We start from the raw sequence: 19,053 nt of genomic DNA on the forward strand, positions 1-19,053 counted from the left end.
CCCACCAACGAGCGATGCTTGACCACATCCTTGAAGCAGGGCCTCAATACACATAGCTTGTGTTCAGGAGGACAGACATCTTCACAGCGAGAGCCCATCCCTCCCCTCTCCTTCCTCTTTCCCACCTTTTAGTGCTGAGTGTGACACCACAGGGCATGGGACATCCCTTTGGTCGGTTTAGGCCAGCTGCCCTGGTGGTGTCCCCTCCCCGCCTCTTACAGCCCTGCTGGCACTGGGGGTTGGAGGCAGCCCTGATGCAGTGACCAGCACTGCTCAGCAGCAGGCACAGCACCAGCGTGGTACCAGGGCTGTTCTGGCTACATGTGCAGAGCACAGCCCTGTATGGGCTGCTGCAGGGAAAATTAACTCCATCCCAGCCAGCCCCAGCACAGGTGCTTTACTTAATGAACCTACTTTAATTAGAACCCCATCACCAACACCTGTTGTTTTACCATTTTCTCAAGGAACCAAAACCAGCCGGGCAATGACAAGGGAGATTATTTCTTGCAGGTGCCCAGATTGTTGCTGCCCTACTGATATGCTCCCATTGCCATCTGTTGGTCCTAGGAGACCAAGGCACAGCATATCTGGGCAGTGACTTACACCCACAAACTAAGTGCAGCTTTCACAGCATGCTCAGGAAACTGCCTGATGGGCAGATGGAATAAAAGAGCAGAACAGAGAAGCAGTGTTCTCAGAAGGGCTGCTCACACTGCTCAGAAAGCTGGATTTCCTTTTGAATAGAGCAACAGATAGTCTTTGTCTGAGGTATTGGTACCCCCGCGTTGCTCCAGACTTGAAACATAGCCAGGGCTTAAGCCTGACAAAACTTACTTCAGGGATGACTGCACTGCACCAAACCACTTTCTCCACGCACCAGTTGGTCAACAAACAGGGAAGAAAAGTCTGACATGTTCTTCCCAAACCCAGGCTTCCTCACATCCCTCTCCTCATGCTGTTGGCTTAGCTTTTCCTGGAGACAGGCGAACCCGGTATTCTCACTTGCAGGCTTCAAGGGTTTTAAGCTCTGCTTTCAGTATCCAATCTTAAAACTCAAACAGTGTCCCCAAAGCCACTCACCTAACCCCCATTTTGCAGTCCATTACACAGGGGGAGTCAAATTCAGCCAGCAGGTCCTCCATCTGGTTGTACCGCTCCCCATCCTTCACAATGTCCCCGTGGTAGGCAGGCACGTAGGGCTTCAGGACATCGTTCATCAGGCGGTCGAGGCAGCGCTGCTCTGATTCACAGTGCTTCTTCAGTATCCTGCCGTTGGCCGCTGCCTTGAAGCTACCTGAGGGTGGTAATGGGTGTGGGATGGCACGGTGCCTTCCCAGAACAAGAAGAGCAGCCCAACAACACCTTGGAAGCGTTCCCATGCCCAAAAGAGCCCCTGCAGACTGGGACTTACAAGCTCCAGCTCCTGGATTCACGTATGGGGTCGGAGGTTTATGACCAGCAGTGTCACACCTCAGACAGAGCAGAGACCTGCCCAGCAGATCCTGCAGAGCACATTTGTTTCCCATTCTCTGTGTACTTCATGTTAGGTCCACACCACATGGCTTCCTCTCTGTGCTCATGTGTGGGGCATCTTCCTGCCAGGCAGTGTGACACACTTCCCTGTGGATCTGCAAGGGGGCTTGAGTATCACCCAAAGGACCCAGCTGGCTGCTGCTGGAGAGAAATATGTGGGGCAGCAGCAGTAATACCCGCTGGCTTTGGGATATTGAAAGCACAGAGCACTGCAGTTCCTTGTTACCCCCCTGAACATTTAGAGAAGGCACTGTCCTGGGCTACGGACATGGGAGATGAAATCTGCAACATTCACGCAGTGGTCAGAAGCAATTCTGGCCAGAACAGCCCCTTAGCCTGACTGAACCAGACCCTCTCCACCACCCTGCCCTTTCCCAGCTCCCACACCTGTGGCTGAGCTGCAAATGGGTCGGGATGGCCCCTGTGATGCTCTCTACCTGCATGTCCTGCTAGCTGAATCCAAGGGTACTTCTTCTTGAAGGACATCACAAATGGAGACCAGTGCACCATGTTCTTGATCTTCCTCCATGATTTGCTCTAAGGGAAAAAAAAAAAAGAAAAAAAAAACACACATGAAGTTGAATGCAAAGTTTTAAGCTTTTACTGTCCATAAAGTCACTCCATGCAGCACGTGGCTGTCTTGGACAATGTAGGAGGCACTGGAGCCAGCGCAGGATGGAAAGCAAACAGAGAATCTGCTCTTTTCCCATTGCCCCATGCCAAGCCAGTGTCACTGGGCCTCATCTCCACATTCAAAATTCATGAGTAACCTCACTGAAGTGGACAGCCTCGCTGTTTTGTTCCAGCTGGCTGCTTCTGATGAAGAGAGCCCAGACATTTGCAGCACCTCATGTCCACTTCCATGTACCCCTCTGCAGGCACTGTGAGGACAATAACTCCTCTTTGGGTTAATTGTTGCATCAGATCATAGCAAACCAAGTGGGAAATGGAGCCCGGGATTACTCCTGGGCCACAAAACTCCACTGCAGACCCAGTGGTGGTAGGAAGAGACGCTTGCAAACACGTGCGTGTGCTCACCAATGCATTTCTGCTCCCCACTAAAAGCCAGCTGCTTGGTTCATCACGTTTCCGATCCACCTGTGTCTGATCCACCTGCTTTGGCCAACCATTAACCACATTCTGGAGAACAATTCCTTCCTGACATATTGTGCTTCTTGCCAGATAGATTGCACAAAACTATTTACATTACCTTAGCGAGAGCTGCATCGGATATGCAAAAGCCTCGCTTGAATACATGTTCCTTCCTGCACAAAGGTTTTCCCTGGATTGTTCTGGGGAACACACTGCTAACAAAAGGCAGCGGCAATGGAAAAATGCCTTCTCGCAGATGAGGAGACAAACAACAGGCTTTATCCTGGCCACAATTTGCTACTGGGTTCAGCTGGAAGCCCACAGAAAAATTATCCTCATTTGCTCCATGCCTAATGCATGCGGGGGAGCCTTCCAGAAAGCCCCAGTAATATCTTCCTCGTGTTTGGAGAATCGGCCTCTGTTCCAGTAATGCTTCACAGACAGGAGGAGAAGAGCCAGCAACCCCGACTTGCAGCTTGGACGCTTGTCTGGGCTGAACTCAGAGCACAGGAATCCGTGCTGGGAACTGCTGACATGTTTGAAAGAATAGGAAGGAGCCAAACAAGGATGTCAGTGTCTGCAGCGTGGAAACTGCGCCGTGTTGGACCACACCATGCGCTACGTCCCGAGGGAGCAGGGTGCTGGGTGGGCAGGGGGCTGGAGGCGGGCAGTGAAGCCCATTCCCTCCTCTCCTTTCCCATCTCCCAGCCCAGGAGGTGAAGCTCCCCTGGACCACCATGTGGGTCTGAGGGTGTCCCAGCGCATCCTGGCATTGGTGCAGGAGAAGAGCATTTTGGCAACGAGCTTTGAACAAGCATGGAGTGACTCCGGGCATGCCCTTCAGCCAGGCTCCTCCACGTGGCAGGTTTGCACCACAGCATGGTTTGCTTGCTTTGGCAGGGGCTTGGGCAGTTCCCTACCTGACATGAGGGAATGTTTTAATTCCCAAGTGCAGTGCCAGGACCGGTGCGCTGTAGCTGTTCTTTGTTCTCCTGTTGGCAGAGAGCAGGAGGGAAAGTGGAGGGGAGGTGAAAGGGGGTGGAGGGATGTCCCTGCTTTTGCTTTAAAATAGTAACAACCAAGTCCAGACTGATGTGAAGAAAGAGGGGAGAAAAAAACTCCATGGGAGTTTGCAACCCAGATGAGTGCAACATGCCTCATCTTAAATGAGGTGTCCTACCCTCCCGCCCAGCATCTTAAGTCACACAGTCCCAGGAAAACAGCCAAGGCAATGCACCTTCCCAAGCCAAGGTTTTATTTTTCAGTGGTAAGAGCTTTGTAGCTAAGACCATGATGCATTTCAAAGTGCAGGCAGAATGACGCCAAGCGGTCCCCAGAGCAGTGCAGCCACCTCAGCCCCACCTTCAGCAGAGCTCTCCGAGCAGAGAAGCACTCAGCTCCAGCACTGCTGGTCCCTGCTTGCCGTGCTGTTGCCCTTATGGTGCAGGTTGATGGCCCCAAGTCCCCAGTAAAAAGCAAAGAACACAAAATCCTTCTGCTGAGCTGAGCAAGGCAAAAGCCAGTCACGGAGAGCATCCACACAGGGAACAGCCATTACGCTCCCGTTCCTTTACACCAGAGGGAAACATCTTCATCCCACCTGTTTTTGTGCAGAACTTTGGCTAGACATCTCCAACCCAAGTTTTAGGGACATGCCTAAGGACAGTGTTTTCAGCAGCACTGCACCCACACACACTGGGCCTTGGCTCAGCAGTCGGACCAAAGAAAGGAGGGTGAGAAAGAGATGCTGAAGCCTCACTGACTTGGCCTGCATGTTTGGTTACAGGTTTGTCTTGGCAGAACTCTGAAGATAAACCTAAATAAAGCAAAGCCGTGGAAGATGGTTCAGATCTGAACCGAGATCAGCCAGTGAACAAGCAAGGCCTTCCTATCCTTTCAGACAATTGCCAGAGGTTTTTACGGAGGTACTGGAGGTTGCTTTGCCCACCTCAGGTCACTCCCAACCTGCTGGAAGTAGGCTGAGTTGTGGAGGGACAACACTGGCCAATGTCCCCAGTGATGCTGCAACCCTGTTCATTTGAAGATAATGAAAGCAGTTTCTCTTAAAGTTCATCCTTTTTGCTTTCCCTACAGCTTAAGGGTGACTTCGGATGTCTGCGAGCCAGCACCAAGGTCCTTCCAGGCGCTGGGGACGGCCAAGAGCTTTAGCAAGCCTCAGCTGAAGACGCCTGTGTTTACTCACATGCCAGCGTGGGTTCACGCAGAGGTGAATATCTCAAAACTGACAGCCTCGGATTCCTGTCATGCCAGCCCCGTGTCAGGCTGCTGTCGATGGCCACAGAAAATCACTGTCACGAGGCCCATGCTGCTCCACCCTTGCTTTGTGGCCACACACAGCACACAGCCCCTCCGAGTGCAGCAGGCTGGGCTCTCCCACCCTGCCCTGCTCTATTAATATACAACGGGAGTAATAAAGCCATGTACAGTAGTGATATCTCATTTGCCTTCAATGAAGCGAGCAGGCAGCGCATCACGCCAAAAGCTGAGCATGTCCAAATGTTTTGTTTGGTTAAAGCCTGTGACATACATCACTGGCACCTGCTTGTGGCTCCCTGGAACCCTGCTCTCCCCAGACTCCAGCTCGTGGCTGCTCTCCCTCCCACAAAACTCAAGAAGCTGTGCTGAGCTCTTACAGCCACTGCACGTAACCTACAGAAGCAGGGGGTGTGCAGAAGGTGCCTGACGCAATCTGACACTTGTTATTTAAAACCTGTTTCAACATCGGCAAACGCGGACTGATTAGCAAATTATTTAATAACTCTGAAAATACATGGAGCTTGTTGTCTGCCATGTGGAAACAAAGCTGAGCAACTGGCAGAACCAACTCTAAAAGCTGTTTCTTCAAGTGGGTTTCAGCAGTACTTTGCTCCTGCCCCTGCCTTTTCCCAACTACTCACTGTGGAGCTGGCAGGGTGTGGGATTGGGGCCAGAAGAGCTGAGGCTTCCCAACAAGTACCCACAAGTGGTCAGTGGGAGAGGAGTGCTTGGAAAACAATTTTATCTGCTGTCTGTTTAACTTTACTTATCTGAAGCTTAAAGCAAACTCCAGGCTTTCCCCATCTGTCAATAGAGCTTCATATGGAAAGAACAACACAGAGAACGTAGCACCAACCCACAAGGTCAGAGGGTATGTGGTGTTTAATTAGATTAAACAGAAAGGGACTGATGAACTCGGTGCTCACTGCACATTTTCCCTGGAGCAGATGGCTTTCCTTTAATGCCTGCCTGGGGGAGGTGTGACATTTTGGGACTGCTGCTCCCCTCCCTCTCCCAGCATGAGTGTCGATGGGGTTTGGTCAGTGTCACGGGGAGCTGGGGGTGCTCTGCCCTTTCCATGCATTGAGCCGGAGAGATGGGCAGAAACCGATTTAATTTGCTGAAATTATTGTTTCCTGTTGCTTGACAGGACCAAACATCCTGAAAATAGATGGAGTTGGACCTGTATTTCAGTACTTTTTATTAGCCAGAGCATGCACCACTGGAGTCAAGATCACGTAGCTGGGGCAGGGAGGAGCAGGAGCAGCATTAAGTTAATGATTTGAGAAGAACTTCAGCCCATTTATCCCAGGAAGATCCTGAAATAAACTAGCAGCAGAAGATGGTGGAAAACTGAGAGGAGACAGCAGGGCCTTGCCTCTCTGCTTTCACTTCCAGCCCTTCCCAAATGGGAATTGCAGCTGTGGCGCTGGCTGCCTCCTTGGGAGGGGGCTTTCAGCACGGCCCAGGTTGGTTCATTCATGAGCAGGAGGGCTGACAAGGCTCTCCTCGTGTCTGGAGCATTGATGGGTTGAAAAACAATATCTCCAACAGCTGAGGGGAGCAGACTTTGCACTGGAGAGGCCTCCTCTGTAACAAATAAGTAAGTGGGGTAGTGTTTGCCCACAGAGTTCACTCTGTCAGCCTGCTTGGGGCCACGCGCACACATGCCATATAGTTTTCCATGTTTAAAAGAATGAATGTGTTTTCTCATGGTCTGTAAAAAGTAGTTAAGCTTTTCTTAGTGATGGCTGTTTCCCTTCACTGGGAAAAACATCACGACAGTCGGTGAAGCCAGAAGACCACCTTTGTTCTTTGGGCAGGATGCTGGGAGCAGCAGAGCAGCACCAGCAGGTACCTGTGAGCTGCTGGGTGCCTCCTCCAGCACCTCCCGGCATGCAGGATCCCAGCTGAAACAACTCCCACCGTGTGCTCCAGTCTGCTAACATGGAGCTGAGGTTATGCTCTGCTCTGCTGTGCCATCCCTTTGGAAGGAGAGCCCATCCAGCTCCTCACAGTCTCTCCCTGTCTTTGCTCTTCTCCTAGCAAACAGAGCGCCATGTGACTGCATCAGTGTGCGCGGGCTGTGACTGCTGCCCCGATGCCTTCGGCAGCAAGCAGCCCATTTCTTACAGTCTTCCTCTGATGCAAACTGCCCTCATCCTCACCGATGTATTTACTCCTATTCTGCACAGTGGCAAAATAGCCTTTTTTGGCCTGAGGATCCACTTGTGATGGGAGAACTTTGGACCAGAATGCAACTTCTAGTTTAGTCATATAGAGATGTCAGCAGCTCCCCAAAATATGGCAGGGCAATGCCCATCAGGTGCCTGTGGTGGTTGTTCAACAAACACAAAGAGACTCCCTCAGCAGACTGCACTGAAGTTAATAAATGGGATGACAATATTTTGGTAATTGAAACACTCTCTTCTGCGTGCCTAGAAATTGTAGTTTAAACCCTCAAACCCTATTAGACTAGTTATTTGTGTGGCTGGGTCACAGTCACATAAATAATTAATCATAACCCCAGCCTGCCTTACCTTGAGCTTTGCAAGAATATGCTGAGTGCAGCCTGGAGGACTCAGAAGCAGGGACCCCATCATGTCTAGAGAGAGAAAAACTCCTTGTGTATGTATTATTTCTTTTACTTTCAATGCTTTGTTTTTCAGAACAGTTTCATTTCAGCCAGCAAGGATTTTGGCTTTTGCAGGGGAGAAGCCAGTCCTGCCTGGCATGGTGAGGAATACCCTTTTCTCTAGTGCAACCAGGAGCCAGCTGCACCAAGAGCAAAAATCTGGGGCAGAGGGGCAGAGACAAAGTCACTGCCTTCTCTGCCGTCTGTGAGAGATCAGCACGAGCGACAGAGGAGCTTCAGTCAAAACGCAGGGAAGGCAGGAACATCCGTGGGGATCGTTGAAAAAAATATTCCAGCATATTGGAAGAAAAAAACAGGAGCTCATTGCAGACTCCCCCTTGCTGCTTAGGATGCCAGAAAGGAGAATTAGAAGCCAAATGCACAGACGGGTGGCAGTGGTGCTTCAGCTGGACCTCCCCTCTGACAATAGAAGGAAGCCCCGTGGCTGTGGGAGCGGGCTGCTCAGAAAGCACCCAGTGCACTGGGCATATTCCCAACCTTCCCCTGCCTGCCTGCAGGGCACGGGCAATTGGTGGGCACATGGCAGCCCCGCTCCTGGGGGACAGGTACACGGACAAGAGGCAGTGACAAAGCATCGGCATCGAATTTGGCCAAGAAGGAGAGAAGCCCAAGTGGGAGCAAAGGCAGAACTGGCACTGGAGCTGTGGTTGTCTCTGCGTCTCTGTTTCTTCCCGGTTAGAAGCCTTCACTTCAATGAAGGTGAAAACTTCCTAATACAGATTAGTCATTGCTGACTTCCCAGGAAAGCTGGATGAACTATTAATTGCATGCATTAGACAAGGCCAGCCTACTTTTCTGAGTGGGAACTGCTGCAGATCTCTGGAAATGTCTCAGGAAGAGCTGTTCACTTCTGGTGGACTGCTATGGAAGTCCCACGCTGCTTCTTGCCCAGCAAGCAGCCCCCTTTTAAAATCCAGTAAACAATAAAAATGCTCACTAGTAGCCAAAAACAGGCCTTGGTGAATGTGTTTGTAAGAAGAGCCCAGGAACACTGCAGCCCAGCTCCGAAACGTTAGTGCCCAGCGCTGGGGCAGCAGATCAGCTGTCCAGCTGGGAGAGGCAACGTGCTGTCCAGAGGCCTGACGTGCATCATGAACCTGTCAGCAGCTTAGATGGAAACTGCTCCACTTCCATCTGGAGACCTGTGTTTGATCCCTTCAGCAGTTAGAGGCTGTTTGCCACTGTCTTTCTAGCTCAACACGCCATTTCAGCTGGTCGGCTCCTCCAGCAGCATGGCACACGTCGAGGAATCTCCCAGGGTGCCAGCTGCCAAACACCCTCTCCTACAATTTGAAGGCAAGTTTTCAGGGATTTAAACCAAGACGCTAAATTTCCAGCCTGCTTAGAGGCATTTAGGGTCTGAGGCACCAAACACAGAAGCAACATCCATAAGTGGAACAAAGGAGCTTCTAATACCTATTTTTGGAGTCCTTATTTTTGGAGATTTCTTCCTATCTGCTTCTGGATGCAACCCAGGACCGCCTGGGACTGAAACAGCCTGCTCCTGGACATGTGATGTGAACTGAACTAAGATGGCCAGAGCGATGGTCCAAAACAAAGGTGGTTTAGGGGGATTTTCCCCCAGCTCAAGGCCCCCATGAGCACACACTAAGATGAGGGCAGATCCACCACCCATTCAGCCTGGTGTATTAACAGGTACATAGATGTATATAGATGCTGTAAATACAAAACTCCAGGAGCATAATATCTACAAGCATTGACGCTGCACAAGCAAGATTATGCAGAACCGGTGCCATATCATGTGGCATTAATGAAGCAATCTGCAGGAGAAGCTGGATGTGGAAGACTGGCTTTTAGAGGTGAGCTCTTCTGTTGCAGAAACCCACAGCAGCTCACGCTGCTCTTGGGCACCAGAAAACGTTCCCACTGCCGTTCTCTTGCTCTGCCCACCCCTGAAGCTTGCCTGCTGCTCTGACACTATATAAACTGAATTTCACACTATGAAATATGTGAGTGAGAAGCGCATCCCTCTTCCACAGCAGAGTGAAATGGTCGGATAGCAGGTTGAGTGCCTGAGGCTGGAGTGGGAAGGCAGGCAGAGAAGAGAAAAGGGCAGGGTGATGGCTGTGGTAATTTGTTTAGAATAAAGTTGTTTTATTTTATTTTTTTAATTAGTCATAAGCCTTGAACATACCCGCACTTACTGGGTACATGGAGTGTAAAGAGCTGATTTAAAAGAGCAGTTATAAGTTTCATAAACATGACTAAACCCTAAAGCTGTGTTCAACAGGCACGACCTTTTAATTTGCCTCTAAATCAGTTTAGCACTTTCATTTGTGTTTGGATAACACTTTGACAGTCTAAAGCACTCTGCAGAGTTTATTGTCTCTCCCGTGCTGAGCGGCTGGAGCAGTCTCTGCTTGCACAGGAGCTGCTGGGAGCCCCAGCCTGGCTCAGCCATGGCTCCATGCGCCTCCCTGGCACCACAACATGCTGCCACTGCACGTCCCGTTTGTACCCCTAAATACCCCTAAATACCCCTGAGTACCCCTAAATATACCTGAAGGCAAAGAGAGGCAGGCACCACACACCCGCTGTGCAGCACGGTGACACTTCTGCAGCTCTCAGCATCCTCCCTGCCGGCAGTGGGGCGCACACAAGAGGGCTGCCTCCCTTCCTGCAGCCCCGGCTCGTGTGATGCTGACCTCTGTCTGCCAGAAAGGGACAGGCAAAAATTCATTTGCCACAGTTTGTTTCTCCATCGTGGAGGAAGATTAAACGCATCCCTGTGAACAGGGAGCGTGTCTCCTCCATATGCCCCAGCCAGGGTACCCCATTTGGGAGGACCCAGACCCTTCACGCAGCACGCTTGCCCCCACTGCTGACATGCTGCCCTTGCAGGGGCAATTTTCCATGATTAATACTCAGAAGAAAGTCCTGCAGCAGAGTGTGGCTGCTAGGCACCTTCAAGAACTGGACAAAGGGAGAAATGCACCCAGCCACAGCAGGCGGCCTGACGGCAAGCGGACCTCAGCCCTGCACCAGCAGCAAGTTATTCTCTGCCTAATTTTCAGGGTCAAAGCCCTACGCACACCCCATCACCATTTCAGTTATGAGTCACAGAAAGATGTCAGTTTTAGCAATGCAGCACGACTTCTGCAGGGCTGGGTACGTACCTCCACCAAAGCCAACATCCTGCCATGCGTGCTGGGTGCAAGAGCACTCAGTGAGCACGCTGCTGCCGTCGCCCCATGAGCAGGGGAAGAGGCCATCACAGCAGGAGGCAGGGAGGTTTCTTGCTAGTGAGGAGCTGAGGGGTTCTCTCTCGCTGCTGCTTGGGTTCTGCCTTTGAAGCTGTGGTCGGTGAGCAGAGCTGACAAAGCTGCTGCACCCCCTAGAGCCCGCAGGGGAAGGGACAGGGTCCCAAGTGCTCCCTGAAGCACACCCGACTCTATATTCCAGTGCAACACCTGGGGTTGGGTTTTCCCACCCAAGCACACGCTCACATACAGGTGTGGGGCAGGGGAATTAAGAGAGTATGATGATGTGTGATGCCATAGCACTGCCAGCCGGGGAGATCCCAGGTTTCTCGCGTGTGCAAGGTGAAAAAGAGGAACACAGAGGCCAGCAAGGAAATTTGCTGCTTGGATGCATGCTTACCACCTTCCATAGGTGCTGGGAAGGAAGCAGTTTCTCTAACCCAAAGGGTAAACGCTCGTTTGAAACAGGAAAATGGAACTTTCTTCTGAGCATTAATGATGGAAAATTGCCTTGCAATGGCTGCATATCAGGTGCCTGGGCACGTGGCGGGGAGATGATATTCAGGCAGGAATGCCCTGCCCCAGCCTTGGCTCAGAGCCTCCCTCGGGACCCCAAGTAACCCTGGAGGGCTGAGGCTGGCATAGGCGCATGGGGTGGATGCTGGGACTCAGGACAGGGGGAACCTTGTACGAGGAGAGCTCCACCTCCTGAACATTGCCATCCCCTTCCCTGGATGTTGGGAGAGAGCAGCACAGTGGTGCTGTCACCGTGCCACATGCATGTCACCCACGGGTCACCCAGGCAATTTTTCATCATTTAGAGATCTGAAAAAGCAGATTGCTCCTTTTTTTTTTTTTTTTTTCCTTAAGTGAAATAGTTTCTAAAATAAATATTCCTCTTGAAATAAGATATTTCCGAGGGGAACTGCAGAAGCCAGACTCATGGCACGGCATGGTGGCTATGGACATAACTCCAGCACCAGTCTCTGGGCACTGGGTTAGCGAGGAGCTGGGTTACCCATGAGCTGTGGTATCCTACAAGAAGCAGAAGTTAGAGTTTTTGTATTAAAATCCAGACAGCCTTTCCCAGAACAGCCCTGTTAAATTTGAAGAGGAGGCTCAAGCCATTTTCTGGTCAAAAAAAGAAAAAAAAAAAGAGAAGAAAACGAAGGGTAGGAGGCTGTTATATCTAGCCATATAATCACTAAGGCGCTGGCGGAAGCAATACAATGAACCCATTATAAACATGGGTGGAACAAAGACAGAGTTTAGCTCATTGTGTCTTGATGTTGCTAATTATATTTTATCTTGAAGGAAGAGCAAGGGAGAAGAGAAATTAATGTAGGGAAGGCGCCTGGTTCTCCGTATGACTGGGGCTTTGCAAGCCCACGATCTCCGAGGCTGCGGCTGTAGGCAGCAGCGAAGTCTTCTTGCTGCAGGAGATTATGTTTAGTGCTGAGGGAAGCAGAAGAGGAGGCAGAAAAATTTAGTCATCTCCCCTCAGACATCTTGTTTTACTGTTCGTTTAGCAGCACACGAAGGACTTAGTCACTAGATCTCCGACGGGGTATTTTTAGTATTTTTTTTCAAAAGAGAACGAGAGAACAAGGAGGCTCCTTCCCAATGCAGTGGGGGTGAGTTGGGTGCAGTAAGCAGGACTTCACCCGACAGCTCAGCACCTGCTGCAGATGCTCGGGGGAGTGTTTGTGGCCTGCAGGAGCCCACTGGCCCCTCCGTTCAACAATGGATTTTGCAAGAAACACAAATGCCGAATGCAAGTGTGATCAATAGCTGGCATCCACAGTTCCTTGAATTCCACGCCCAGTGCTCAGATCCAGCACCCATCTCCTTCCTCTATCAGAGAACGAGCCTGCCAGCATGGAGGCAACCCGGGGCATTTTGCAACCAATTCAGGAGAGGCTTTTCGGTGGGCTCAGAAGGCACCCAGGCGGCTCACGGCTTCCTATTGCTTAATCTTTACTACAGAGCAACATTAATAGGTCTTCATTATTTGTTGACATTTGGCGCTACAGCAAAACACACATTGTTAATGCAAAAATAGGAAACTGTGGCAGCTTTGAAGAAATTCAGTGTTTTTCCTGTACTGATACAAGCACAATGGCCGAGTGCCTGATGCATCTGCTCCTGCTTTGAAGACTGATGAAATTCCTTGCAGAGCTCCTAAGCTACTGCTTTGTTAGCACCCAGCAGGCTCCGGTGACACCAGCAAACCCTGCTATTTCCTTATTTTCCCTTGCCACATCGGTAAGGGCTGGGGGAACGCTTAACACTACATTTCACCGCTGTGCAAGACGGACAGGCCCGCACACCTATCACCGAGCCGAGTGCAGGCGGAGGTTGCCAAGACAGCCAGTGACGCACAGCTGGCCCCACTTCTACATTTTTCCATTACACAGAGTTGAAGCTTGCAGAACAGGAGGTGGCTTTCTTGAGCAAGCTATCAAGAGATCAGCAAGACGCAGCAGGATCCTGCAGGGCATGCTGCGCGCTCTTTGTGCTGCATCTAAATGAAGCGGCAGAGAACGGAGCCAGAAATGAAGGGTAGGAGCATGCACGTGGTTCAGATCTCGCTTGGGAAGTGGTGCACCCACTGCTACACCCCTCAGAGAGCCTCAAAACATAGCAAGGCATTGGTATGAAATGAGAAACCCATGGCTGTTCTCACTGGGGCAGCCCTGTGCCTCGCAGTGGGGGCAGAAAGCAGCACGCAGCACCCAAGGAACCACAGCGTGAGCAGAAACATGACCCGGAGACGTGGCTCCAGAGCTGCCATTCGCGTCTCCCAGCTCCGTGACTGGTGGCCCTGGGTGGCAGGTCTCTCCAGGAGACGTTCGTCTTCATTGCCTGACTTACTGCAAAAGCCTGTTTTGTGACTCCCTGCGTGCAGAACTAGAAATATCACCATCTTGTCCCTGTGCAGGCATCTCCTGCCCCACAGTGCAAATCCCCCAACACCGCTGGGTACCACGAGGCTGCAGCTGCCACGGCCAGACTCCACGCTCAGCAGCGTGCTGGCTCAACGCACAGCCTCCTCCCACTGCAGTCAGGGACCAGTGGAGAACCGATGTATTAGTTCAGTGGTATTGAATTAAGAGGCTTAAGAAACCTTCGCTTCCTGAGGGAAAACAGAAAACAACAAAACCAAACCAAACCAATAACAACAACAACAACCAAACCAAAACAAAACCAAAGGCATTTCCAAGGGGTAGTGTTGCTCCTGTTGTTGGCTGGGAATGGAAGGAAGCTACAGAAAGGCAATTTCACCTATGGGACGGATGCTAAAATCTCCACACACTTCCCCCGGAGATTTCCTATCTGAAAAGCCAGCCCTATTCTCTACAGAAGGGTGCTGAGACTTGCACAGTCTCAGGCTGAGTAATACCAAGATCAATTAGAGCTCACGGTACCTGTCAATGCTTTACCTTGGGTCTAGATACCTTCTGGTGAGTTTGCCTCTGCTGCCCAGTGGGCTAGCACTGCTTGGCAGGTGGAAGAGAAGACTCTACAGGCTTAATGCAAACGAAGCCACAACCATGTGCAATAGTGCAGGGCTGCTGGGGCCCTGCCTCTCGGGGGATGCAATGTCCTAGGTTCCTCAACCTTACAAGGAGTAAGGAGTGGAGATGTGCAGAAAATAAGCTGTGCCACTTTGCAAATGTACTGTCCCTGTCACATAGAAAGCTATCAATAACAGCAATGTTTGCATTTTTTTACGTGGAACCACTTTGGATTCATTGTTCCTTCACCTGCACAAACATCAGGACTCTGTGTTAAAAACAAGTCACAAAGCTACAAGAGCAAGTGGCACTCCAGACATGACAGGAATTACTGAAAATGCTTTTTTTTTGCTCCCACAAAGCAAAGATCTCCCAGCTGTTGCCACCACAAGCAATTTGAGCTGCAGTGACAGCACCATCAACAGCGGGAGGAGGCTCACACGTCCGCAGCACTGCACTGGCACTACGTGGCTGGGATGTACACCAGCATGTTCAAAGCTCTGTACAAGAGCTATGCAAATATTATGGCTAAATCCTTCCCGTTCTCAATCCCGAACGTAATTGCAAATGCAAAGACCATGCAGCTCCCAAACACCCAGCTAGGGGCTGGCTGGCCACAGTCTGATCACCTCCATGTGATGGGAAGGGAGGGACCCTCAGCACCCAGCAAGGCTAACTGGGTAGCTGCAACTCAGGAGGACAGATTTAGAAACCTCATGAGAGCTAAAGGTAGGTTTTAAAGTGCAAACGTTACTGCCCAGACAGCGGTACGATGGATGCAGCCACAAAAATTTTTGCAAATTTTACAAAAAAGATTTTTGCAGAACCAAAAATCTGCAGACACAAGAATTTCGTCTTGACCAGGAAAGGGCAGCACAGTGCAGTCCCTCTCACCTGGTGTGGGGGCACATGGGCATAAGCAGATGGGAGGTGCCCTCCTTCATTCAGCTGATAAACAACAGTAGGTGTTTTAGGTAGTCACAGCCAGTCATTCTGGGACAGAAAAATGTACATTCTTTAAAAAGTGTCTTGCTAATGAAACAAGGTATTTCTAATAGCCAGGGTGTTAGAGGTCATACCAAAAATGTGCTGAAGAGGTGATTATTTGGTACCTGGCCTGACACCAGCAAAGTAATCACAAGTCAGTGACTGGCACATCCCGGAGAGTGGCCGGATTTAGATAGGATGGGGGAATTTTGGTTTGATGACAAGTCATTAAGAGGGGTTCATCTGGAGCATCTGGAAAGTGGCAGCTATGGCAGGCAGCTAACAGTCTTATTTGGAAGACGCAGATCCCATTAAAGCATCGTTAATTTGTGTTCAAGCAGCTTCAAGGCAAGGACCAGAGGAAATCAAGGACTGGGGATCTGGACAAAATCACCCCGGGAGCTGCAGTGCAGCTGCACTTTAACCACACTAACAAGGACTGGGACTTGGGATTAGCAGCAAACTTCACCCCATTGGCTCTCCTCTTCAAGCAGAAGGTTTTAAATGCTGGGGGACACACAATGTGGGACACACTCTTCTGCTTCCTTACGTCAAGAATAGGACAATATAAAATCTTATTTATTCTGAGCTATTGGTCTCAGGAGCTGGATTTATTGAGTCAGTCACGGGTCTGGTCTCCCATTGGAAAAATATATTTTAAAATGCTCTTCAGACAAGCATGCCCTTTGCACACTGGTGCCATGGGGAAAAACACACCGCTGCGGCCAGGACCAGAAGAGCAGCCTGCACATTGGAAAGCATGGGATAAATCTGACCCTGAATGAATCTCCTTTTGCAAAGCCCCGTTTGAACCACTCTCACAGGAGCTGTGCTATGTCTGCAGTGGTGTATTGCCTGAATATAATTTAACTTTGCAGTAGTTTTAACCCATTTAAATGGAAGCCATATAGGCAGCTTGTGCCTTTCAGCCCTGCAGGAGAGCAGCCGTGCCAGCAGAGCATCCCACGCCAGCGAGCATTCACGCCAGCCAGCCAAGCATCCTGTGCTCAAGAGCCATTAACACCCGAATAAGGGTTAGGAAGACAAAATGCTCTGGAATAAAAAGCCTGAAATGGAAATATATCCTAAAGCTCAGGGTTTGAGAGACTGCTTTAGCCTTTGGGTGGCTGCAGACAACATTTGCTGTGTGTGTTTGTTGTGTATGGTGTTTGAACACAGCAGCTCTTCCTCATCTGCATGCAGTGTTGGCATGACTCAACACCAGAGTTGTGATTACTCGAATTAAAACAGCATTTCAAAACCAAGCGGGAGCTACACCATGTGTGCACACATGCCTGAAGACATCTCCTTCCATAACCCACTGCTGTCCTGCACACACAGCGTTTGCTCCCATCCCCCAGTTCTCTGCCGGACGGTGGAGGCGTGCCAGGGCCTTGCCCAGCACCACCTTTAGCAGCCAAGAGAGCCAAGAAAAAGCCACACACTCAGCACACCCCTGTGCCCAAGCCACATGTCCCACGGCACAGCCAGGGTCATGCCGGTGGCATACCCAGCAGCTGGACCTGCCTCTGCTCTGCTAGCAGCCAGAACCCAATCGCTTTGGCACACGCCTTCCCTCCCTGGCAAGACAGGCCAGAGCTAAACTTTTCCATTGAGGCTGGTAAACAAAGACTTTGCTTTTTTTCCCAATAACAAAGTTTAGTCCAGAAAGTCACATGAATGCAGCTGCTTCCAGCATTTATATGCCAAACGGCTCAAGCGGCTGGTGTTATATGGATATTCAAAACGATTCAGGACAAAGCTCTGCCCTGGAAATGAACCTGGAAATGCCCTGGAAATGCACTAGAAAGAGCCTGACTCACAAGGCCAGCCTGAGGACCAAGGCTGGAAAATCACCCTGCAAAGTATCAGTGCTCCAGAGTATGAATAAATGATGAGCAGTTTGCCTTGGAGGCAGCGAAAACACAGGGATTTACTGACGGTCATTCTCTGCTATTACAGCCATAAATCCGTTCATCAGTCAGCCAAAATGCCAGAGCAAAGAATGTGAACTTAGGGAAGGCTGGAGAAAAAGAAAGGTGTTATCAGACCAAAGTATTTTCCAGCAATGTTTAGAGGCAGCTCCAAGCCCAGCACCAGAAAACCTGCTATTTCTGAACTGATGCCGGGCTCCCCCTGCAGCTATTGTGCTCTCCCCGGGCTTTCTCACCCTGCACAGAGCTTTGCAAGCCCCAAAATACTGGGAAACTCACCCAAAGCACCTGAAGAAGGTGGTATACGTGTGCCCTTCCCAGGGAGGAAGGCAGAGGCTCAAGGGCAGTGAGACAACAGCACGAGGTCATGACTCGGCTCTCTGCTTGCTGTGTCCAGCTGTCCCGAGCCTGCATTTTATTTGCTGATAAATAATTTCCATTAATGACCTCATTACTGCATCCCCACCTGTGTTCCTTCACTTACCTCTCTTCCTCTTTGCTCGGCTTTTCTGGATGTTTTCCAGTGGAGGACCTCATCCCAGTAACCTCAAACTTTTGGGAAAACGCAGTGCAAAGCAGCTGATCTTTTCTGTCTCTGCTTCTCCCAAAGCAAAACCCCCGCCGCCAACTGGGGAGGTGCCTTCAGCGTGGGCACGGGGCACCTTCCCCAACTCCTGCAGAGTTCCTCCTTCCTCCTTTTTCCATGGAGGAAGGCACAGCCACTCAAAGCACCAGCCTGCCATGGGATGGGCAGCCCAGACAGAGCAGGTGGCTTATCCCACAGCAGGATGCTCATCTTGGAGAGGACGATGTTTAGCAAAAGCTTTCCCAAGACATCTCCATGAAGAGTTTTTTGGCACAGTTTCGGACCACCAGTCCATCCCTGCTTTCCAAATTCAAGGCCTCCCTACGATGCATACTTACATTTGTGCTGCAGTGCACTGGAAATAGGAAGCTGTGTGGGTGAGCCAGCCGTGGGGAGAGGAGGAATCAGCCCTGCTCTGCTTGGCCCTGTTGACTCCTGCAGTCACTGAAGTGGCACTGCTTGTTGATGTAGCCAGGGCTGACTCAGTGGGAACAACCCTCCTGGGAAAGGTCCTTCTGAAGTATTTGTTCCTATTATTTACTCTGTGGCTTAATCAGGCATCTCTGCAGAAAAACCAGCAAGGAGCTCCGCTCCCCGCTTACTGAAAATGAGGTCATTGGCCCTCATTCATTTGCAAAGAGCTTCCCAGGAACCCAAGAAAGTTTGCCCTCATCTTTTGCATCCTGGGACTGTCATCACCTAAAGCACATATTTTAAGTGCCTGAGCCTGAAAAAGCAAGTTCTATTTTTTTTCCCTGGGACATACTTGTTCCAGCTGCAGCCAACAAACAGGGAGAGATGAGGACATACATGTTTTGCTGCATCTGCACGGGAAGTCAGGTGGGAGTGAACTGTGCATCCATATCACGTTCGTTGCTGAGATTCACTGTCAGGCACAAAGTTCTGACAAGGAAATGTCAGGATTTGGCTTCATTCTTCCAGCCTGATGTAAAGCTTCCCTTGAACTTTAAGCTTCTGACTCCACAGTTGAGCAGTAACATCTGCTACCTCTACGGGATCCAGGGGAAACTTCGCAAGAGCAATCTAGGAGCCAGCCATTGAGCACAAACACATTTCTAAACGACAGAGCAACCGTATTAAAACAAGCTCCTTTCAACACACACACACACAGAGCAGAAGAACAGGAAAGGCAGAGGCCCCACCACCTAAAGAACTCTGAGTCTGAGATCAGTGTTTTGTGAGTTACCCAGAGCAGAACTGCAGTGCTTGGGCTCTGACAACAAGGGAC

The 19,053-nt window shown here is 50.5% G+C and overlaps 1 protein-coding gene across 1 annotated transcript in view; it reads right to left on the reverse strand.

The window, feature by feature from the left end:
* ITPKB (inositol-trisphosphate 3-kinase B) overlaps window positions 1-19,053 on the reverse strand; it is a 59,796-nt gene that overhangs the window by 10,688 nt on the left and 30,055 nt on the right. The window contains exons 3-4 of the mRNA XM_040550633.1: window positions 1,971-2,070; window positions 1,081-1,294 (exon numbers count right to left, since the gene is read on the reverse strand). Coding sequence (XP_040406567.1) covers window positions 1,081-1,294; window positions 1,971-2,070 — 314 coding nt within the window. The remainder of the gene's footprint in view (window positions 1-1,080; window positions 1,295-1,970; window positions 2,071-19,053) is intronic.

The sequence above is a fragment of the Cygnus olor genome, chromosome 3 (assembly GCF_009769625.2).
Source record: "Cygnus olor isolate bCygOlo1 chromosome 3, bCygOlo1.pri.v2, whole genome shotgun sequence".
In the NCBI taxonomy this organism is placed as follows: domain Eukaryota; kingdom Metazoa; phylum Chordata; class Aves; order Anseriformes; family Anatidae; genus Cygnus; species Cygnus olor.